The following is a 24,551-nucleotide window of genomic DNA, read 5'->3' on the forward strand; positions in this document are numbered from 1 at the left end:
TTGACAAGGTAAAAAGGGTGTTGTTTTACACGACCACTGAGACCATTTCAAGAATACCCTAAAGAATCATACCAACATGGAAAATGGGCATCCGATGTCCCCTTTGAAGCACAGCCACCACAAAATCTGACTTACTTTAAAATCATTCTGAGGTTAAATACATATTTAAAATCATAACAAGAAATAGTTTAATAGCTATGATACTGTTTTTGAAATCAAATCTTTGCATAGCTATGACAGGAAACACTGGAATCTAACAATGCCTTAGAAAAAACTGTTAATCTTAAAAAAATAAAGCATATACATAAGCATGTTATAAACTTCTGAAACATTGGTGTTTCATATTTTAGAGTAGTCACTGCAACTCAATTAAATCTGTATGTGGGAGTATGTGTGGAAAAAATCATATGTAACCCCCTTTGTAATCCTTAACATTTTCATAAGTAACTGTAATTTAATTACACATTTTTTTCTTAGTAACTGTAACTGATTACAATTACTTTTATTTTGTAATTAAATTACGTAATTCCATTACATGTAACTAGTTACTCCCCAACACTGTAATTAATAGATTGAGGAATACTAAGAAAGTTGATGTCTAACTTAAAAAAAAATGGAGGGAGAGGGTAGAGAATGATGTCCCGGGTCGCTAAAGACCCGAGGTATGCATTTAAGGGTTAATACATTATATTACTGATTTTGATCATTTCCAAGCCACATTACTCTATTTCTGAGAATAGCAATAAAAATATTGATGAACATTCTTTAAGACAATTCTGCAGTCTTAACATGGTACATGAATTTACATGACAGATAAATACAGTATAACTTACGTAGACTTAATCTGATCAGCAATTTCAGTCTCAGTTCATCACCTTTTTCAGCTTCCGTAATGCATGTTTCCCATTCAGTAGAACATTAGTGCAATACTCCACTGCAATGTTGTTCATTTTAATGTAAGTCGCTAGTTGAGCATCTGTTAGCATTATCTAAATGTTAGCATACTCCTTAACATTCACTTTTAGCAGACTAAATATACATTCTCACTCTTCCACTCTTCTTTGCTCCTTATTTCACAAGAGTTTGGTTTGTAGTTAGTTTGCTTTTAAATTTGGTCATCATTAATATGCTGGGTTACACAGGTAGCACTGTAGAATCATATCATTCTTTGCAAATCAGTGTATTTTTTTTTTTTTTGAAGGATGACCTCAAGCTGTTCAAATTCAATTACACCATAAAACATCCATCAAAGGGCAGAAAAGCAAAATAGAAAAACTAAAAGCTGATGCAACGCCAGGTCCTTGAATGTATATCTGTAATTAAATTACTGTTATTCCTATTAGAAGTACAGTTTAAATTCAGAGCAGCTGTGCACAGGCTACTGTACTGACATCTGATTTATGAATATTATCATGAAAGCACTGACCCCTCTTCAGGAACACATGTAGTTGTATCCAGAGTTCCCAACAATGACTCCAAATTTTCAGTCATTCATCAATACTACACTGTTTTTTTTTTTTATCTCAAAAAGTACTTTCCTACCTAAGACAAAAAAAAAAAAAAAAAAAACCTGCCTCCATTAGTTCAGGGTCACTAAATGCATGGCTGTTAACATCCAAGGCACTTCACATGCAGGTGCTCATAGCCGTGTGTTGCTCATCAGGTGAATTACCATAGCGCGTTTCTGCTCCAGCAGTTGAATAATCACTTCTGCATGAGCTGTTCACCTATAGCACCATGGCAACATCAGCTATTAAAGAAACTACAAATCTCTATTCTAGATTTCAGCATCATTCTGTGAGCTTAAAACTAAAAGATTTAGTAGAAGAGCAACAAGACATGCTTCAAAAACCAAACATGCTTTACATCCAATGACATTATGGCTTAAATGGTTTGATTGAGTGAGTGGTTTTGAACTGAAATGATAAATCTTTGTTAGTTTGGGCAAAACTGAAAAGGAGTAGATTATCTACTTGAAATGTAATCGATCATTTATTCCAAGTTTTACATAAATTATAAGTATGTTACACAGACGTGTAAGTCTATTGTCATATATTTGAAGGGTTTTCAGGGACACAGACAGAACCGTAAAAACAATGGAAGCATAAGAAAAATAAAGCAATCAAAACAAAGCTTAAGCATTACAGAACCACACAACCTGAACACATTTTAGCACAAAAACTTTAAATATGAAGAGAAATGAAGAATGCAACAAGCTTTTGCACATACATCACAAGAAAAATGCATGACTGAAGGAATCACACAAGATTTGATTCATACAAACAGTAAACAATTATCAATTTTAATACAATACTGTCTGATGAAAAGCACCTCAAAACAGTTGTTTCTGTTTTAGATCCTAAAGGTTTAATTATAGCAATCACAAAATAACCAAACAAAAGTTTAACAAATAGTCTTTTTTATTTTAAAATTCCCTGCCTCAAATATATAAACTTGATTTTCAAACCAAGGCTCTGTATGTACAGGGTTGAACATCTTTGAATTGGATACGTGTTTTAAGAGATTGAGGTATAGTGTCAAGAAATTCGATCTGACATCAAGTTACTTTTCATCAAGTTTCTTTAGCATTGTAGAGTCACTGATTACCACAGCATCATTGCTACCTCTTGAGAACAAAAGAAAGCTAGTGGAAGACCATTAATCCTTCACCATGTCAGACATGCCCATATATTACTGGACAAAAAAGGAAACTTCAAGTGCTTAAATTGGTCAATATTTACAAAATGGATACTTTATAATTACAAATATGGATGGTTTGAAATGCTTGTTTTATTTTATAGTTGGCAGGGACACTTGATTGATTGACATCTTGTGAAGAAATCTGTTGCACTGTTGGTTTTCAAACATGAAAACAAAATAAAAAAAAACACATCTAGAGAAAAGACTCTTGATAGTTATCAAATCAATTTTGATGCACATGCAAGATTTAAAGGCAATCGTGAAAGAACAGTATTGTACAAAATAATAATTACAGTTTTACCAAAAAAAAAAAAAAAGCACTTTCAATAGCACCTTAAGTGTTTGGGTGTTTACGGCAAGAGCACACCACTTTGGTTGCCTTGCTCTGAGCAGCACCTGGAGGAGGATCTGTAAAGGATACAGGAAAAACGAGCAGGAACGGGATTGGGAATTAATTGGATTGGGGCTTGGGGAAGGACTGGGATCGGGAGTAATTGGTGCTGGGATTAAGCTTGGAATGGGACAAAAAAAAAAAAACAAGCCTTAAAACTTCAAGTGGAGAAAAAACGAGTTTGGAAATGGGAAAAGAATCTTACAGGCTTTAGAGTGGTGAGATGTTAAAGGAATGGGTCCTCCTTCCTCTCCTAAAAGTGCGCCATTGTCCACCAGGTAGTTCATGTCTTCTCTCTGTTTTTATTCCAATTGCAGGTTTCAGTCGTGCGCCTGGGATCCCACCAGGGCGATGAATATTCCATTTCCGATTACACAGTGCGGCTGCTGCTGGTGTGTGTGTTTGTGGCACAAGGAGGGGGTGGGCAGGGGATCTCTTGGCTGGCCACACTCCTTGACCCTTGCCATAAAGGTAGAGGGGGTGTCCTTTAACCGAGAAAGCAGACAGGGCCTACCTCAAAGCCAAACCTTTGACTGGGTTCCCCAAAGTCATTCAACATGACATCGATGATGGGCACCTGGTCGATGCGAGGAGTATTCATTTCCATCACAGACTTAGAATATCCCTGCTTCAGCTGAAAGAGAAAGAGATTAATTGTGTTAGAAACTGTTTAAGCAGCATTATAGAACTGTTAGTTCTGATAATCGAATTTGATTGAACAAGCGGCAAGACTTCAACGGCACTGAGGTTTCACAGTTTGTACGACTTGTTGCTGTTAAAGGGGACGTCTAATGCTATTTCATGCATTCTGACTTATTTACACAGTTAAAGAGTTGGATTCCCATGCTAAACATGGCCAAAGTTAAACGAGTTGGACGTATGGCAGAATATTTCTGTCATATTTCTGTTTTCTAAATACACTCCTTCAGGGTTCGTATAAGTTTCAGAAAGTTTTTTTTCCGAGAATGGCCCTGTATGACGTCATAAAGGGCGGAATTCCTTGTATGGGCACTTCTCCCAGAAGAGCGCAAACACGTCAACCAGAGTGAGAGCAGGAGCACAGCATCAACATACTTCATTCGAGTAATGGAAGACATCAGCAGCGCTGCACAGGACTTGCTCGAGAAGGATTTGTCATTTTGTTTTTAGACCACAAAATCAACAGTCACCAAAGAAGTGTGTTTCTGGTTGTGAGGGAAGGATAACCTTGTTCAGCTTCCAAAAGAACCCAGCGTTAAGGGAACAATGAATGCAGTTTGTATCTCCAAGGCAGCAATAGAGTTGTGCAAGTGTGTTTGTTTGTTCCCGGGATTTCGGTGACGAAGGTTTTATAAACAAATGAAATAAAATTGAAGTCAATAAAGTTTTTGTTTTCCTGTTTTATTTATGTCGATGTGTGTTCGACTTGAAGCGGCGCTGCACAGGTTGATCGGTGTTTGACATCAAAGTACCACGAGGGCGATTCAAAGGAAGCACGCAGAGCCGTCTGCTCTCTATAGCTCTCACGGTACTTTGATGTCATATACTGATCGATCTGCACAGTGCCGCTTCAAGTCGAACACACCTAATAGCATTGCGTGCTTGTGACTCTTTAGCTCCAGAAGCTCGACTGTTTTCGGAGAGAAGCGGTACAGCTGTATCTGTTTTTTATAAATCTGATAAAGTTAAAGACTCTTCGGAGATATGAAGGATGCAATACTACTCTATAAGTACTCAAGATTAACATGAGATTGGCAGTAAAGTTATGTCCCCTTTAATGACAGCTATTAAAAATAAGCTACACTAATTGAAATAAAACTGAAATAAAATAAAAAAATATATAAATATTAGATGAATAACTTAAAACTTGACAACTAACTCAAAATAAGTTTAAGTACTACAAAAAAATAAGTTTAACATTACTAAAACTAAAAATGAAATAAAAATAAATTGAAGTAAAAAATGATTAAAATTAAAAAAAAAAAAAAAAGGTAAAATATTCATAAATACTATAATAGTATATAAATAATGATAAAATAACAGTGGTTCACTTGTCTGTTTTTACAGTTCTGCAGACCAGAATATGAGAAAAGTAGGGGGAGAGAATATTCAATATAAACATTAATCTTGCTGTGATAATGTGATATTGCTGAATTAACATATAGTATAAATATATAATATATCAGTACATATTGGATATTATCGAGTTTATATATATATATATATATTGGTATTTCCTCTATTTTTACATTTAGTTCACCTTTGTTGTAGTCTAATGCTAACTTTAATCAAGTTGATCTTTAATTTCTTTCAAGTTAATCTTTAAAAACAGTTAAATGTAATTAAACAATCTTTAAACGAATATACACTTTTTCCTACTCTAAGTGAAAATGTTGTGATGCCAAAATTCACTTATAGCATTTAAAGAGACTTATTTTAATAAAAAAAAATTTTGGTACATTTAGTTTAATTTATTTAGACAAAATAGTACAGAATTGTAATATCGGAGCATCCCTAATATACAGTATAAACAGCAAACTGATCAACAGCACTCTTACCGAGCAGCCATCTGAGAGAGCCTTGATGAAGGGGTTGTTGTCATAGGACATTTCCTCATCATTAGAGCCCAGGAAGCGCAGCGCCTTGCCATAGTTGTCAGCCTTGGCGTCATACCAGGCCACAGACTGATGGCATATGTATGTGAAGTTCTGCCGGGCAGAAGAGCTGAGCAACTTGAGGAACGTCATCTGGACTGAGTTTATCGAGCTCTCCTCAACATCCACATAAGACAACTGAGACACAAGGAATAAACAGGTCAAACATCTGGCTGAAAGAACTTTCAAGAGCTTTACAAAGAGTTGTAGGGATGGGAATCGTTAGCAGCTTAATGATTCTGATTCCTTGATCTAGTTCATTTAGTACTTTTGAGAAAGGACCTTTTAATAATTAGTTCTTATATAGAAACACTAAGCACACTTCTATTTTTGTAACATATTTAAGTTAATAATCTTTCAGACTGTATAGTAAGCGAGTTAAACTGACAACATGAATCCAAAACTGATTTTAGTCTTTAAAAAACCAGACTCATTCCTTTGCTAACTGAATCAAGTTACCATTCGGTTTGCATTGCCAGAAGAATGCTGAAGTTTAAGAACAGTTAAAAGAACCCAATTTTATGAAAATAATCAATTTCCAGTATTTAAAAAAAAAAAACTGAAACATTCTGAATAAGAATTTTTTCCTAAAAGCCCTAAACTACTGTCACTCTTCAAACAGACATTCATGACCAAATTGCTGAGCTATGATTCAAAGTTTATGAAATTTATAATGCAAGAGAAAAATGGACACTTACAATTTTTCCACGCTTAAATTCACTGAACCAAGATCCTGGGGACTCCTTTGGCCAGTTTGATATTCTAACCTGGAACAAATGGAAACTGTGATCAAATAATCCACTACGATAATACAGTTCTTTATTTTTGATTTATATGACTACCAATCATGTGATTTAGCAGAGATGAGTTCCTCTCACCCCTGAGGATTTCTTATCGGGGTAAATGCAAGTTTCTCCTCCTGCAGTGAAGTTACAGTATACTTTGAAGGCATCTCCCATGCATCCCATATTTGGATCGATCCAGTAATGTCCTACGGTCAAAAAGTGTATGTTAAAATTCTCTTTTTTTTGCCCCAGATAAAGAGAGAAGTAATTCTCTATATCTCTTTTCATATTGATGTGTTGATTTTTAAGCCTTGTTTACTTCAGACAGACTTAACTGACTCTTGTGTACGTTATACAAAGAAAAAAAAAAAAAGAAGATAATTCTGCCTTTATGCTAAAGTAACTTCATAACTTTCTCTCACCATCAGGGAAGTCTGGTTGGCTGAGCCGAAGGTCTTTGCAGGTTCTGGCTGGGTTATCCTGGGTTCCCAGTGGGAACTTCATGCGTTCAATGTCTTGCTTGAGGGTGTTGAGGGATCCAAACACATCCTCCACTCCCTCCATACCATAATCCATCATTCCCACTGCTTCGTCATCCTGCATGTCGGGCGACCTCCTCGATTTTTTGCTTGTCTGGATGGGGAGGGGCTGAATGATGTCACCAGCTGGGCCCTAGAGATAGACAATCAAAGATTAAATCACTGACAATTATGTAGGGTCAATCCCATTGGAGACATAAGCATGTCAATTTGATTCAGCACAGTTCTCAATACATTTATTTTTATGCAAAATAATATTTTTCTTACAGGAGGACCTGGTGGTCCGATCAGGCCAGGGTCTCCCTTCTGGCCAGCTGGACCCTGGGGAAACAGAAGACATGCTTAATTTAAACTGGAACAAAAAAATATGTGTCAAGGAGAGGTTCAGCACTTACAGTTGATCCTTTGGATCCCTTCTGTCCGTGTGTGCCCTGAAGATAGAGACAGCAAGGAAGTCAATTAAGCAAACGTTAGGGTGGTCAAATGTACAAAAGGGAACCAAGTGGAGTAAATGGCAAGAGTGGGCGAGCATCTTCAGGTTTGTCGAAAGAGAATAGCACCTGAATAGCTTGATGATAACATGTAATCAAGAATATTCCTGTGAATGGATATTATATTCCTAATAGCTGTGGAGCATATATATGGCTTTTCAGAAAAAACGGTTTGGAGAGAAAATAGAGTAAAGAAAAAAAAACAGCTTACAGGAATACCAGGAGGACCTGGGGGACCGAAGGGACCAGGAGAACCAATGGGACCCTGCAGTCAAAACAATTCATATTTTTAAGGGCAAAATCAAAACATATTCTTAAATAACAGCATCTATGAGGAGCAGACAAAAGCACACCCAGATCCTGAACTAACTCAGGTGTATATAAAGAGCACATGTCACTCACAGAGTCACCCTTGCCTCCACCAAGTCCCTGAGGTCCTTGCAGTCCTCGGTCACCCTTCTCTCCTGGCTCACCGGGAGGACCGATCAGACCAATCAGACCTGGATGACCCTGGACGAGTAAAGGGAAACTTTAATACTAAATCACAGGTTTTAATATCAGTGTACTTGAGTAAAACATATATATGTATATATTTTGCAAATCCAGTGCTGGAGAGAACTCAAGGAGCGGAAGGCCTGCGATCGGACGCCGAGGTTGCTTTGTTTCTTCTCGATAGCTGAGTACCACCATGTCTGCGCCGCAACAGCTAAAGTCTGTCTAGTACACTGGACGCGACAAAGCGACCGTTGAAAATCATTTGAAATTTGTGTCAATACGTCATGAATAGAACGCAGCAGCAGTTTTCTGTCGGGGATTTGTGTGTCGTGCCGCGCCACATCCAGTTTAGACCATAGATATGTATATATATCTATGGTGTAGACAGCATCACTGATTATAATGAGTTCAATAGTATTTTGTCACGCCGCGCCACTCGCGTCCAGTGTAGACACGGTGTAACATTGGTTTTGCTTTGTTTCACAGAACTAATCGTTGCCTGGGTTGCGTACATATGTGTGGGGCGGAGCTGTCAAAATAGGGGCGAGACCCTTTTGGGGTAGGGGCGTGTTTGTTTTGGTGATTTCAAATGTCAACATTGGCTACCAGAAATTGCTTACTCCACCTTTAAAGCACAGAATCTGAGAGGTGCTCAAGTGCTTTAGTTTCTATTCAACACCTGATATTTATAGTCACAGCTACTGTACTTGCCTCTCCAGAATTTTAATACTTCACATCTTAGCAGGTCTCCTCTCATAAAACAGATTTACAGATGTATACTGCATTGATTATGTACTGCAGTCAGAGTAAAAGTTTAATCATTGTCTGACACTGTATTTAATCTACAGCACTAAGAGCTTGTTTATACCTTGTCATTATGTGAAACAGAGATGGCAGTAAGGCCTGTTGCTCTCACATCTTAAACTTTCAACTGAGCTCAGCGTTATTGTAAATATTCATAGACACATTTAGGAAAGGAAACATTTTTAAAGTGTAGAAACTCCTTGGAGAGCAGTTTATGGCATATAAAGCATATATTTAATGTTTTTAAAGTCTCTTAAGCTCACAAAGGCAGCATCTATTTGATCAAAAATATTGTGAATATTTGTGAAATATTACTGCAAGTTAAACTGTTTTCTATTTGAATATATTTTAAAATCTATTTTATTTCTGTGATGCCAAAGCTGAGTTTTCTTCAGACATTTACAGTGTCATATGATCTGGTGCACAAAAGAACAGCATTTATGTTCTATATCTATATCTATCATCTATATCTACATATCTATCAATATCTGTCCATCTATCAATATATCAATATCTATCCATCTATCCATCTATCTATCTATCTATCTATCTATCTATCTATCTATCTATCCATCCATCCATCCATCCATCCATCCATCCATCAACGTGAATATCACATGAGGTTTTCTTACTAAAATTTGCAGCATTCTTATTTCTGTGCTTCAGAAAAGTACCAGTTAAATACTAGTTAAAACATACCTTCTCACCCTTAGTACCAGGGTCACCTTTCAAGCCAGGAAGACCAGGAGGACCCTAGAATTTGTCATGACAATTAGACAACAAAAAAAAAACATTATACAAGTGACATTCATTAGTCTAAATGAACAACATAATGGTGCCTGATTGTATCTTCTTACCAATGGTCCAGGAGGACCATCTTGGCCAGCAGCTCCAGGAAGTCCCTGCTCACCCTGAGAGAGCAGACAGAAAGCAGCAGCCCATTAAAACATACTATAATATGCAAAAAATTATACACGGGACATGTACTCAAATCTACCGACTAGACAAGAAGAGTGATTCAACTTGAAAAGCTTAATTATTCAAATTAAGAGATTCTTGTGTACCATTCTGCTCACTTAATATAATTACGCAGTAATTTGAACTGTATCAGAGTTTCCAAATTCATACCACAGGCCCAGGGATGCCACGTAAGCCCTCAGCTCCAGACTTTCCAGGAGGCCCCTGGGGGCCCACAGGCCCAGTTTTGCCCGCTGGTCCTTCAGCACCAGCCTCACCCTGTTTGACGAAAATACAATTGAGGGATAATATACTGGTTAATACTTGGGGAGGGGGGATCATACATAAAAAAAAAAAAAAAATCAAAAACTCAAAGGGCGAATGGGACCCACATAAAATAGCTACTTACTAAACTGATAAATAAATGGACAAAAAATTGATTTGAAAAAAAGAATCATTTTATAATGTGCAAAAATATTTGTGAAGGACATTCTATATATCTAATGTTTTTTATCATTTAACTGACCTTTTCAATGCAAGTGTCCTAAACATGGTAAACATGGCTAATGTGACAAGATGAATAATAACAGTGGATCAACAAATCATTTTGAAGAACAAAAGCTTTTACAGGGGAAAATATAGATTTCCTGTCACTTCTAGTGATAGAACCTGTAGTATAAGCTTAACTTGTTGTGGCATCCAATTAGGCTTTCTCATGCTCAGATCTTTCAATGAGGATTTTAAAAGTCAGGACCACTAAGTGTCTTGAGAGATTGGATTCAACAGACAAAAGCATGGACAGATAACAAATCAAGCTTTCAGGAGGACAAACGATTTATGCTGCAATACAAATGGCAATCATGTTGTTTGGTTGTTCAGGTGCGAGTTTAAATAATGGAAACTATCTTACCTTTGCGCCCTTCTCTCCTTGCCTGCCTTCTGTACCAGCTGGGCCAGCAGGACCCTTGAAGAGAGAGAGAGAGAGAGAGAGAGAGAGAGAGAGAGAACTCAAAACCTTCTACAGCAGATATCTATAAAGAGCTATCAACAATAAAAAGGCACTGTATTAATGTACTATGGCAACAAGGTAGCCTACTTTCTTTTTTCATCAACATCAACTTAATGATGGTATTGTTTTCTCAGTGTGGGAATGAGCACAACGCGGGTTGAAATATGATTCCCAGAAGTCCATGATCAATACGGGTGTGTACATTTCGATTCAAGACACACAGAAGGCCGAGAGGTCTGCCGAATGAATCAGCTTCATGCACAGACCCACTTAAAGTTGTAAGCAAGGCGAGCAAAAATGGAAAGCCCTGAAATGCATTTTTATTGCTATTAACGGCTCTGCTGATATGAGAAAATTCTAATTTTCAGACTAAAAGCCTGTTCATACATTGAAAACAGTCTCAGTTTCTTTCCTGACATATATACGGCGATAACAACTCACTTTAGAAAACAACTGAAATGAAATTCTCTCTGAAGTTATGAGTCAGCTACTGAAAATTAAACGTTTACTGTGGTAAATACATCAGTCGTGTTAGAGCTAAAAGTGTAATCTTTTCTTGAGGATGACACCAGAGCTGACAATGACAACTTCATTTCCTTTCGCCTATCACACTAACACTGCCGTCACAGTGCTGTCATTCAACCCACTTTGGTCAATGTTCTCTAATAGGACTGTCTAAATGTCAGCCTCAGCTCTACTGCTCTTAAGCAATGCAAACGGATGTGAGAAGCCCATTTTTTCCCCACACAGGTTTTAAGTTATGCTGAGATTTCACAGGAATGCCTTTTCCCAAGCAAAGCCTGCACTCTTTACTCGCTTGGGAACAATTTACTGAGGGAAGACCCGGTAAAATCCTAACTGTGCTCTCCTTTTAAAGATTTATTGTTTGTGCTGTTCAGATCTGTTAAAAATAAATGTGCCCCATAAAATATGGGCTACTTTTAGCATGCATTTACAAAGGAAGCTCAGAAACCTATTTGAAAATGTGTGTCTCAGCAGATTATAGAAGGAACAACAAAGGGGTAATACAAACAAGTACATTCTTACATTTTCTTAAAGAATGAAAAATGTTATACACCAACTTTTGATACTTACAGTGGGTCTGTTGAAATCTCTAACACTAAGTCTGAGTTGTTGTAATAAGAACCAAATCAGTGCTGGGGAGTAGTTAAATACAAGTAGTGATGCTACTAGATTAATTACATTTTTCAGTAGCTTGACAGTAGAGATGCTACTTTTAAAAATAGTTCAGCATTTTCAGTAGCAAGCTATTTTTTTCAACTAGCAGTGTAGCGACATGAAATGCTACGTCAGTTTGCTTAAAATATGAGTAGGATCAGTAAGATCTCAGCACATTTTCTTTTAGAATCATCATTAGTCCATTATACATTGTACATGTTTCTTAGCACAACATAAAATAGAAGTATTTGTATGCTTTTTCAAAAATGTATGCATTTCTAGATATAACCAGTCAGCCAACAACTGTCAGTCCAAAGTTGTACTCACTCGCTTTCCAGGGGGTCCTGGAGGACCAGCTTCACCAGATGGACCAGGTGGACCCTGTGGTGTAAAAATTCAATGCATTACTCCCAAGTTTCATTATGTTTGAACAAAAAATATGATTTTCAGTGAGAGTCGACCATCACTCACGGGCTGACCGGCCTCTCCATCATCTCCCTTGTCTCCAGGAAGGCCATCCAGTCCCTTTGTGAAACAGGACATTACATCACAACTTGCATTTCCATCAAACAGCATATTAGAGTTTCCTCACAACATTTGCTTAATATGCTCTTGGACATTAAACCTGTAACTAATAACTATTTTGAGGACATGCTGATTATTTGTATGATTGATATCCCACATCTTGCACAATGCTTTTCTTCAAACAATGTGCATTGAAGCCTATAACATATGCTAAACATCGTGGGCAAAAAAAGGTTGCTTGAGTGGAAACCTGAGCACATGAAACTACATGTGTTTTTGACATGTTTATGTATAAAGTGCTTTGGAAAAGAGCTGCACACATTTTTCCCTCACTCTATCGCTTCCAGTATTTTAAAATGCATTTGTTCTCCACAGAAATAGTTATTTTACTGCTGCAAAGCGAATACACTCTTGTGTTTGAATGTCTCCATATTGAACTTACAGCAGCTCCGGGCTCACCAGCAGGACCTGGATCTCCAGAGAAGCCAATGGGACCCTAAATTACAAAAAAATGATGGATAATTTCAGTCATCATATAGTATTATTTCTGTGTAATAGATGAAGGGTGCTTCTGGGATGTCATTGATGGAGACTTACTGGGTTTCCTTTGGGACCATCATCTCCAGGGGGTCCTCTTGCACCAGCGGGTCCTGCAGCTCCAGGAGGGCCAGCTTCTCCTTTCTCTCCAAGCTCACCTTTGGGTCCCTATAGAAGGACACAACAAACACCCTTTGAATTACAAAATATGTAATTCAAAGGTGATGCTATGCTGTTTTCAAGCCGAAGAGGGAGAATAACTGTAAATGTTGGCTATAAAGAGATTATAACGGTTACTTATTGCTTAGTTCCTCAGTAATTGAATTTCTGAATTTGATTTGAGGTAGCCAACAGGGTGAAATGCAATTCAAATTTTGAATTTAAGGAAGTAGTATTAAAATGAACTGAAATTCCCATTACTGCAACAAGTATAACATAATAAGTGTATAGAAGCGTTTTTAAAACTAACTTTGAATATGGCCTTAAACTCTTAACGCAAGCAGAAATCTACTATCCTAGTTAGTATCAAAAAGCATTGAGACCAACAGACAGACATCGGCATTTAAGATGCTGATATCACATAAACAGGTTTTGCAGCAGGCAGTGGTTGAAATAATGTCCCTGGGTGAAAAAGGATGATGATAACAGCAACCATCTGGAATGCAAGTGATGTTCACCTCAGCATATATGAGCTAGAGGAAAATATTCACATGGCATTCTAAAGCAGAGTGAGGTCAAATTAATCCACTGCAAAGGACTGTAGCCTTAACACCTTAATTAGCTTAATGTGTTCTAAGTTAAAAACAAAGATTTGTGTAGTTATGCTCCTTGAATGTCAATAGATTAGCCTCAATTACATGCAGGTTAGACACGTCTAGTAAACACTCAGAAAATCAGACTCAACAACTCTTAAACAAATACTTACTACTGTACCAGGCTCTCCTGGTGGTCCTGGATTGCCTGCCTCACCGGTCTCACCCTGAGGGGAAGAGATGAAGGGAAACAAGTTCAGTTCTACTTCGTCTTTATTAAATGTGACATCTATGCACATTCACCATAATAATTATAACACAAATGTATGTATATTCATGTTTTTAAAGGGGGCATTGGATGCCCATTTTCCACAAGTTGGTATGATTTTTTAGGGTCTTCATGATATGTCTGCAACATACTTTGGTTAAAATTCCTCAATGGTCGTGTAAAACAACACCCTTTTTACATTGTCAAAAACATCTCTGATCACAGCAACCCGTTTCGGTGTATGTCTCTTTAAATGATAATGAGCTACTGCTCCCCCCGCCCCTCTCTTGTTTTTTTTTTGTGTATTAGGTGGTGTGTTACCATCAAAAACAAAACTAATCCACTGCGTCCTCAGTGGCTCTGATGACGGGAGAAAATGAACACACTTATGTTCACTTTTACATCCAACTACAAAACACCTGCATTGCTTATGAGACATTGATGTCGTTACAGCTGCTCGTGCGTGGAGAAAATGGCGATCAGCGTACAACTGGTTGAGGGCAGAAATATGCTAATACGGGACAGTCCATCAACGGTCGTGGGCCTGGCTTGATAATAGGTTTTTTGGGGATTAAAAAAAAAAGGAGTGAATTGATTTTTATCATTGTAGGGTGGCTGTGGCCACACACTGCTAAGACACATTTATGTGCAAACACCATGTAAAAGTGAATTTAGCATCCGATGTCCCCTTTAAAGAGCTTTATGTAAGAAATACCCACCTTTTCACCATTTCCACCCATTGCGCCAATACCTCCGGGAGGGCCAGGAGCACCCTGTCAATCAAATAACAACATTGATGATTCAAATCTTTCTGATTCACTAGAGTTTCTATTCAAATATGTCACAGTTAAACTCACATCTGCTCCACTAGGACCTTGAGGACCTCTGGGACCTGGAGGACCAGGTGGACCCTATAAGAAAACAACAGTTCGTCAAACAATTAAGATAGTAAACTCAGGAAGATTCAATGGACGAATCAAACCAAAAGTTGATAAATCATTATGAGCTATTTATTACAAGAATCTGCATATTTTCTTCATGAATCAGTGGCACTAGCTGTAATACTATAAAGGTGTGGTCACATTAGTGAAATTTCTGCAAAATTTCACAGGCAAAAAAGCTGACTGTCCAATGTCAATACTGTAGCAATGCATGAAGCAGAAGTCGTCATTTTCAAAGCAAGCAGCTTTCTGTTGGTCAACATGGTAAATTTGTGTGACTTGAACCTGAGTGAATTCGGCGCAGGGAGCTTTTTCACCTCCCAGTTGTGTGAATTCCAAATGAAACGACTAAATTCCACCCACAAAATTTTAATAAGCAATGGTAAATGTGACTGCACCTTAAAACAGTTTTTATGACACTATTACATTAAAGATATATAGTACATTCACAAACTTTTGTTGTAATTGCATTTAAATAAAGCAAGTATTCATGTTTAGTACGTAGTTGAGACTAATTATGACAAAACTATAGTAAACACTGTTTTGACAGCAAGGATACTGCAAATTCACCATTGGGCCGACGTCTCCATTCTCTCCTTTCTCACCTGGTGGTCCTGGCAAACCCTAGAAGAAAACAAGTTTTACATATTAATCAGGCACAACTCCAGGTTACATAATCCCTATTAGGAATTCACCCATTACAATTTCAAAAATGCTAAAACTTTCAGTAGCAAGAGAGGATACGTTAATGTTTCCTCTTCCCCCATGAGCAACATGACAATTTAGAATAACAATCAGTCTCATAGTGTTGAATATTAATATTATACATTTACAGCTCTGAGACATCGGGTAAACACTATTAAGCAAATAAACATTTTTGGTAATTAGCAGTAGAAGGAACCTCATGGCAATTAACACATTTGCATTTGGGTGCCTGTGAATGTGTCGCACCCGGTGTCACTTTGAAAATATGAAATACAAAAAGAGGAAAAGCTTGGCAAGCAATTCATTTTGCAATATAATTGAGCTTGACTAAAGAGGTTTGAATGTTATTCAGATCATTATCACCAAACAATACCAATAGATGTCTCTCCATTGTTCATAGTCAACATCTGTAATCACAAGCCTATTCTGAGTCATTGTATTTGGCAGACATGCTCTTTGGTACCCGCTAACACATAGCTTAGCGCTTATTGTTGTGATAAATGTTGTGTTACTATAAAAGGACAGAAGTGATATTTCAAAGCCATTTTGAGGGAAAGAATTTTCCCAACCGCCAAACAGCTTATATATGCACGTTATATTTACAGTGAGTTTGGAAAAGATAATGAAAAGTCTCTATTCTCAGAGTCCAATGACTTCTCATTAGCAAGTTATTCAAAACTTGAGAGAAAACAAATTAAGATTGTTAATTTCTTTGGATCAAAAATCATTATCGCAGAGGATCAGTGAAAGGTACTAACAAGGTGACGCAGAGCACAAACAATTAGCACAGTTGGGATGAATCGCTATTCCTATTACCTTTGATTACCTGGTAATTGCTCTGCGCGACTCTGTAATATTGCTTTGTAGAGTAACAGCCTCTGTTGCCATTTGAAAATCACTACCTCATTATTCCCATAAAGGTGAAGTGTGTAATGTTTTTTGATTAATACACAGAGATAGCTACAGTATCACTAAAAAATTTGGAGTCTGTAAGATTTTTTTAATGGTTTTCACCAAGGCTGTATCAATTAGACTCAAACAAATCACGGTAAAATAAAATAAAAAATTACAGTAAAAACAATAATATTGTGAAATATTATCACAATTTTAAAATCAATAAAAACTTTCTTTTAAAATTCAAAATGGTGGTGATGGTGAAGCTGAATTGTCAGCAGCCAATACTTCAGTCTTCAGTGTCACATGATCCTTCAGAAATCATTCTAATATGCTGATTTGGTGCTCAAGAAACATTTTGTATTAAGATCAATGCTAAAAAAATTAACATCACATAATATTTTTATGGACCCATGATAAATTTTTTTTTCTAGATTATTTGACGAAAGGAAAGTTCAAAAGAACAGCTTTAATTTAAAATATAAATATTTTGTAACATTATAAATGTCTTTATTGTAATGCATCCTTGCTGAATAAAAGTAATTCAATCTTCTGACCCCAAACTTTTGATTGGTAGTGTATAAGTAAACAATTCGTAAGCTGATTTCTCTAAAAAGTATTTTCACGCTTCAATGTTTGCAACAATGGCTCAGCTTGTGACTTGAACTTGGGAAGTTGGAGTGGGACTCTGTTTTGTTGACTAATGGCAGACAGGAAGTGTTCAAAGAATCCTTTTGAGAAGCAATAATTATTTTTGCAAATCCAACTGGTGGCGCTAGTGGCACAAAAATTACAATTCACCTTAACAATGTCAAGTAAACTGAAAGTGACGGAATCAATCAGCCATGTTTAGAGCAACATAATTGAATCCAGATTTTAAAAATGGCTATTGATTTTAAAAATGGCTTTCCTTGCTCAATTATCCTGCCTCACAGTCTTAGATTATATCAAACAGTGGGGCTTTGTGTAAATTAAATACTATGCAAGCAGCAGATCCATAATAGACGTGTTTAGATTAGTGTAAAGATGATAACTCTACCTGCAGTCCAACGGGACCGGGAAGACCTGGGAAACCACGGGGTCCCTCATCTCCCTTCTGCCCAAACATACCCTGCTGACCTCTGGGTCCGGCCTCTCCGTCACTTCCCTACACAAGAAAAAAACATCAGATATACGATTTCTGCCCAAACATACCCTGCTGACCTCTGGGTCCGGCCTCTCCGTCACTTCCCTACACAAGAAAATAACATCAGATATACGATAACACACTGACGCTTAACATCTGAAACTGTTACAAACTCTGAACATGGAGAAGTACAGTACAACACTCTCTGTAGCCTACATGTAAAGTCAACTTGCTGACCCCAGAATGTGTTTCATACTCTACTGTATGGCGCAGACAAGCATGAAAATGAGATCTACCCCCTGAGACATCAAAAGTCAAGTTTGAAAAGATCTGCCATTCAGAGGGACGCCCAGAGGAATTATTGAGGGTGAGAATGTGCTGCCCTTATCTCTGACTCTGCCTGCTCTACAGGGTCAGTGGAAGGGGAAAGGAGGGGCTCAGCACAGTTCAAACAAATGCAGAATGATAATAAAGTGATGTGAGGTAACAGCGCTGCCTGTGAGAAGAACATGTCTGAATGGCAGGTCACTGCAGGATATGATGGAGTGTTTGTATTGAAGACTATGAGTGAATGCAGTATTGACTGACATACAGGACAGACTTCACCATGATGGTAACAAGCATTATTAATCATGAAAAAATATCAAATGTATTAATGTGTGTATTTATTAATTATTGATTATGTTGGTTTAAAAGCACAGTATGTAAGATTTTCGTAATAACATATCCAAAAACCACTTACACCGTGTTATATATTTCATACAGTTGTGTACTTAAGATTGTAAATCCAGAGAAATACCAATTTTAAATAATGACTCGTCCCTGTTCAGCCGCGCTATCGGTTTCCGCTTTTAGAAACTATGGCAACACTCATGGACAAAAAGGCTGCTGTACAGTTAAACTAAATCCATTATGTCTGTCGCAAATAAAAATAAAAAAATTAAATGAAAAGTGTTGACCGCAGCATAAATTTAGATCTGTTCAATGTTTCACCATGATTCTTTTTACACATTTTTACAGTATTGCGCAATATAACCAATCACACACGAGTCTGTTGAGCTTATGAATGCAATGGCCAATCAGAGGTGTTCAGATGAGTCATCACTGAAACGCCGGAGATTCAGTGCACGCTTGCTGACTGAATTCTGCTCTCTCGCGAATTCTCTCATCAAAAACAACAAAGCGCAGATGTATTCACTGTTTGATGCATTCATCAAACAGTGTACAGCTTTACTGATTATAAGGGGAGTTTTTTTGAGAGTTCTTAAACTCGCGCTAGACTGAAGTCAGTCATCTACTGTTCCTTGACAATGTATCTTTGCTCGCTTTCTCTGTATAATTTATTCGCTGTTTGAATAACTTTGAAAGGTACAGGTAATAAAAAATTAAATCATTACATCCGTGAACATGATTCAGACATCTCTGGATGGTGAAAATGACATCTCCCATCGTTCCACTCTCCTTCATATCATCATCAAGCTTCGTCTTTGTCATTGTTTTGAAAATGCGACCTCTAGCAGCGAAAAGTTACATATTGTGCCTTTAACATGTTCATTTAATATACTTAACATAGTAAAAAAACAGCTCACAATACACAATGTCTATTAAATGTTAACTCGACTGCCTTAATGCTTTTGAATCATTATTATTATGGGGGCTTTCTCAATTACTGATGTAAATGCCTAATTCATTTAATTAATTCAATGCAACCAATTAAATTAGTTAATCAGCAAATCATGTACAGGCATGCAATCAGTGAAGGACAAAAAAAGAAGGAAAACCGGACACACCATCAATTTTCTAAAAAAAAAATAATAATAATACAATTAACAATAATAACAATTTTACAGAACAACAGTAAAAGTACACTACTAATAGTCTTAATATCTTTGCTTTCAAATTTAAAATCATAGAGCTTTTATTTTAGTGGAAAACAGGGAGACCTAAAAGCAAACGATTCTTATTACAAATCTGTGAATATTTTCGACATGTGTTGCGTTTTCAAATGCTTGTTACAGTATAAGGCCATTTTGTGTTTCATATGGGAAGAAAACCTGTATTTTTTCTGGAAATCACATCCTTGCATTTAATTATTCTGATTACATTTTTTTAATAAAGTGACAATCCTAATAATGTATGCATATAAATAAAGAAGGTTCAGACAAATATTGCTTATATTTAAGTGACTAAGATCTTTTAAGCAGCATTAACATCAAGTCATCTAATAGATTTAACATCTCACACGTTTCCAAATTTGTAATATCCTATTCAGTAGAAAAGCTGCATAGTTTCCAAGAATGTTTTTCACATAACTGCACAGAATAGGTGTAATTATCAGCTTTTATAGAGCTAATGTATCAAGGAAACAGAGAGGCCCAGCTGGGAGTGTTCATCTTGAGTCATAAACTTTAAATATTCGACTGTGTGCCACCTGGCCCTGACTACTTACTCTCATTGCTGCTTTATCAACTCAGCAGTCTGCCTGACAGATGCAAAACTGAGCAAATGTGAGTAGTTATTAATTTAACAGACACTTTTATCCAAAGCAACTTATAGTGCACTTATTACAAGGATAATCCCCTTGAAACAATGTGGACCAGGGTTAAACAATCAGGATGACCCAATGTGAGAAAATGTCGTCCAGTTGGCGTAACTGTCACTTTCAGGCCAGTAGTTACAATGTTCTAATCATTTGGCCACATGCAATTGTTTTTATGCCTTGCAAACATAAAATATTCCTTTAAACATTGTTTCAAGGTTAATTCATCACCCCTTGCAAGATTCAAACCTACATCCTTTTAGCTAACAGCCCAGATCATTAACCACTAGGCCACAGCACCTCTGCGTAAATAGAAACAATCAAGTTAGGCTAAGGAAGCTTGAGCAGTGAAAATACTTTATATGTGTGAAATCACTGCAGTAATGAAGATGATATATTTACGTGACAACAATTCCAGGATGAATGGGAAAAAAACAGGTGATAATTTGGGTTTCATCCTATATGGCTCAAATGGAAGGTTGTAAGTACTCACAGCAGGACCTGGAGCTCCAATTACACCCTGAGGGCCTACTGGACCTGGTGGACCCTACAGCAACAGACAATCAGAATAACTTTAGGGACTGGTTGTGAAGAAGCTAGATCTCATATGAACATTTGAAGTGCCAAAGATAATATTTGTGTAAAAATAGGTGTAATAAGTGTAAAGCTAAAAGCAAAAAAAGGTAAACAAATATTTATAAATAATAGTATTATTATTATAATATTAATATTATAAATAAAACAAATTTATTTTCACTTTGCAATAAGGTTCAGTTTAGTTAACATACATTAGTGAACATGAACTAACAATGAAAAATACTTTTAAATAATTTATTAATCTTGGACATTTCAACATTTACTAATACATTATTAAAACCAAAAGTTGATTTATTTTTTCTGTTAATATTATTTAATGGACCTGAGCTAACATGAACTAATAATGAACAGTTGTATTTTGATTAAAGTTAACAAAGATTGATAAATACTGTAACAAATGTATTACTCATTATTATTTAACATTAAAGTCAAAGTTAACTTCATTTTCATTTTTAGCACACTGCATGACAATGGATAAAAATGAAACAGCTCCCTCAGGAAACAGTGACACATGCAATAGACAGTCTTGAGGACTAAAACACAACAGTAAATATGGACAATAAATACAGACACAGAGTAAATACATTAGGTAATACAGTATATACATAAGGTGTCGCAAAAGTGGGATATAACTGATTTCTGAAATAATGCATTAAAAAAATTAGGAACTTATTATAAAGTGTTACCAAATAAATAGAATTACTATTTTGAATGTTTAATTATAATAAAATATTAAACATATAAATACAAATATTTTGTAGAAATTGTTTGAATACTGTTTAACTCACATGTTCGCCTTTGTCGCCCTTGCTTCCCTTTTGACCCGGTTCTCCAACTTCTCCCTGGGAAAAAAAAAAAAAAGTTTTTAAAAATCAAGTAACTTCATGCTCTGTTTACAACTTTTCCCTGGTTGCCTGGTCATCAAAAATTTCTCAAGGTCACTTCAGCATCAACAGCAGAGTAAACTTTACTCCAGAGGTTTTAATTTAACAGTAAAACCAAGACCTTTGGATGTTTTTGCAATTAATTGATTACTTGGCCCCTCCAACACCATTGCCGCCACAGCCGAAAATAATAATGTGGCTTGAGACGTGATAAGGATCTAAAATAGCACTATTCTACATTTAATAGGGCAATAATAGATTCTGGAATACATTAGCCTCAAAGCACGTTTGTTTACTTTGTTTATGAGCATGTGTGCAGAAGTGTGTGTGTACACCTCGATTTCACTGGTTTCAACATTTCTCTATAGTAATGATTTTGTCTTGTTTGGTTATAGTGATGGATAAGTCAGAACTCTGTTCACATTGTCATTAATGGTGTGCAGATGTGAGATGGGCATGATGACTATGGATTAAAACGTCATGCTGAAGCATTTGGAATAAAATGCTGCACCTTGTCACCATCCTCTCCAGGTGGACCCTGAGGTCCGGCTGGGCCTGGGAGTCCGACTGGACCTTGGATGCCATCCCGACCGGCAGGACACGAAGGTCCTTTTTCACCCTGCATGAAGTTAAGAAATGACATTTTATAATCACGTCTGAAAGTGCAGATTAAGAAACTGCTATGACCTCTATGCATTACATCCTATGAGGATTACTTTAATCCAGTTAATACAGAAAGTCTGAGCAAACAAGGCTAATGGCAGATCCACTGCAATTAATTAACAGCATTTATACACTATGCAGAGGAATATGTTCAGTAATTATTATAGAACTTTTCAGTCAACTAATTGATTTCAGCTTTAACTGTGTGCTGTAAAAGTCTGAATTAACTGAATTAAGTTTCTGTTTGGATGCTGCATTAAACTGGCTTAGCTATATGTGCTAAATGTGCTTATTGAAAAGATTAATTTTAATGAACTAAAACTCTTTCCCTCTGGCCCCCATTGTTTTCCACAGGAATCTTTTGACATTAGTGCATCGCTTAATGTATCGCTGCATCTGACAAAAGCATAGTTGCTATTTTACTTTCTTTAGGGTGAATTCAGGTAAATTAGGCCTCATTTTGCTATTCATCTCAACAAAAAGTGGCACAATTTCTTATTTTTATTCAATTGGACAATCTACAAGCTAACATTGGCATTTTTTAAATCTCCAAACAATGCACACTCACCGGAGCACCCTTCTCCCCAGCAGGTCCCGGGGGTCCCTGAGGTCCATTACGTCCTGTTAGACCAATGGGTCCTCCTGGTCCAGCTGCCCCTCTCTCTCCTGGTGACCCCTGTGACACACATATCCCATTAAATCTGACTGGAACACAGCTGGATTCCAGGAGAGATTATTAACTGAATTAGATAATTCAGTTTTAAAAGAAAGCAAGTCTTGGTTTAACATATTTTTTTGCATATCCAAATTAACAATTTTCTGCAAAAAGTCTCACTAACAAACATTTGTTTGCAACAACAATTGCTCTTCTGTCGGGTGTGTTGCTTCCAGACAGATTTTTTTTAATTTTCTTACTAATCAATTGCCTTTTTTTTTGTCAGGACAATCATTTACAGTCATTTATGACTACTGTACATAGATATATGTATTATAGTTGTATTATAGTGTTTGGACAAATTTTCATTTGTATGTCATGCAACAATCTTTTCAATGAAAAGAATAAACTATAATAAATACATATACTTTCAAATATACATATTTATTTTATTTTATCTATTTAATGCCTAGTTAATTCAGTATTTTAGAGCTAAACATTACATTTAAAGTTCCATGACTTTTCCACACCAGTTTCAAATATTACTGACATTTCCAGGTGCTCCATGTCTGTGGGAACCGTGTTATTCAGTAGCTTGTTTTGGCTCTAAGGGACGTGTTCTCATACAGATCCTTTTGCTGAACTGAACAACACTAAGGCACATTTGTGTATCAAATTAAATACATTTCTTTCTTACAGTGTATCGTGTATAGGTCTTACTGACAGACAAAAGTTTATGAGAGAGCGAGCTCTCTGGTTCAAAACCAACACATAGCGTGTCTTTTTCAGAAACAGTCCATTAGAGCATCTATTAGCACTGAATGGTTAGCACTGAAGAGAGCTCTCAGAGAGAGGGCTTTATTCACTGTTTACTTAAAGACATCCGGTTGCTTTCACATGCATGCACATATGCACTGTGAGACAACGGGTCTTCGCAGGCCCGCTGTCAGGCGAAACCGGGTTTGCCCAAAAAAAGAATAATAATCCAAAAAAAAATATGGCAATACTCGCAGAGATGTAAGGGGTAAAGTGATGTTTATTTACAGTGCTAGAGAGGTGAAACAGTCACCGTAGACAAACGACCAAAAGCTATATACAAATGTAACAAATAAAAATCAAATAACAAACAAAACAAAAAAAACTATACAAAATAAATGTATATATATATAAATATATACATGCAAACTACTCCAATGACAAGAAAAAACGCTCACGGCACCACACTTGCACGCTCGCTCGCCAGGTTAACTGACATAAAATATCCCTTTAGGGCTCCTTTTTATAGTACAAGTCCCGCCCCTTTTGTTAAAACCCATTACAAATATGGATGGGTAAGTATTCAGGTGAGTATATACATTTTCACAACACCACATAAATATATACACACATAAAAAACCGAAATATTTATAGAAGCAAAACCAGACAAAAACTACAAATACAAATGTAGACATAAATAATAATAAACACATAATAATAACGCCA

At 36.6% G+C, this 24,551-nt stretch overlaps 1 protein-coding gene across 1 annotated transcript in view; it reads right to left on the reverse strand.

Annotated features, from left to right (window-relative positions):
- Window positions 1–2,772: 2,772 nt before the first annotated feature.
- Window positions 2,773–24,551, reverse strand: part of col11a1b (collagen, type XI, alpha 1b) — an 87,387-nt gene continuing 65,608 nt past the window's right edge. The window contains exons 42-67 of the mRNA XM_016475807.1: window positions 22,983–23,090; window positions 22,263–22,370; window positions 21,656–21,709; window positions 20,764–20,817; window positions 17,645–17,752; window positions 15,577–15,630; window positions 14,923–14,976; window positions 14,785–14,838; window positions 13,971–14,024; window positions 13,106–13,213; window positions 12,951–13,004; window positions 12,455–12,508; window positions 12,311–12,364; window positions 10,706–10,759; window positions 9,967–10,074; window positions 9,696–9,749; window positions 9,538–9,591; window positions 7,942–8,049; window positions 7,751–7,804; window positions 7,444–7,479; window positions 7,316–7,369; window positions 6,932–7,181; window positions 6,603–6,715; window positions 6,423–6,491; window positions 5,629–5,862; window positions 2,773–3,725 (exon numbers count right to left, since the gene is read on the reverse strand). Of these exons, the coding sequence (XP_016331293.1) occupies window positions 3,579–3,725; window positions 5,629–5,862; window positions 6,423–6,491; window positions 6,603–6,715; window positions 6,932–7,181; window positions 7,316–7,369; window positions 7,444–7,479; window positions 7,751–7,804; window positions 7,942–8,049; window positions 9,538–9,591; window positions 9,696–9,749; window positions 9,967–10,074; window positions 10,706–10,759; window positions 12,311–12,364; window positions 12,455–12,508; window positions 12,951–13,004; window positions 13,106–13,213; window positions 13,971–14,024; window positions 14,785–14,838; window positions 14,923–14,976; window positions 15,577–15,630; window positions 17,645–17,752; window positions 20,764–20,817; window positions 21,656–21,709; window positions 22,263–22,370; window positions 22,983–23,090 (2,253 nt within the window). The 3' untranslated portion in view covers window positions 2,773–3,578. The remainder of the gene's footprint in view (window positions 3,726–5,628; window positions 5,863–6,422; window positions 6,492–6,602; window positions 6,716–6,931; window positions 7,182–7,315; window positions 7,370–7,443; window positions 7,480–7,750; window positions 7,805–7,941; window positions 8,050–9,537; window positions 9,592–9,695; window positions 9,750–9,966; window positions 10,075–10,705; window positions 10,760–12,310; window positions 12,365–12,454; window positions 12,509–12,950; window positions 13,005–13,105; window positions 13,214–13,970; window positions 14,025–14,784; window positions 14,839–14,922; window positions 14,977–15,576; window positions 15,631–17,644; window positions 17,753–20,763; window positions 20,818–21,655; window positions 21,710–22,262; window positions 22,371–22,982; window positions 23,091–24,551) is intronic.

This window comes from Sinocyclocheilus anshuiensis, unplaced genomic scaffold, assembly GCF_001515605.1.
Source record: "Sinocyclocheilus anshuiensis isolate Anshui unplaced genomic scaffold, SAMN03320099.WGS_v1.1 scaffold1105, whole genome shotgun sequence".
In the NCBI taxonomy this organism is placed as follows: domain Eukaryota; kingdom Metazoa; phylum Chordata; class Actinopteri; order Cypriniformes; family Cyprinidae; genus Sinocyclocheilus; species Sinocyclocheilus anshuiensis.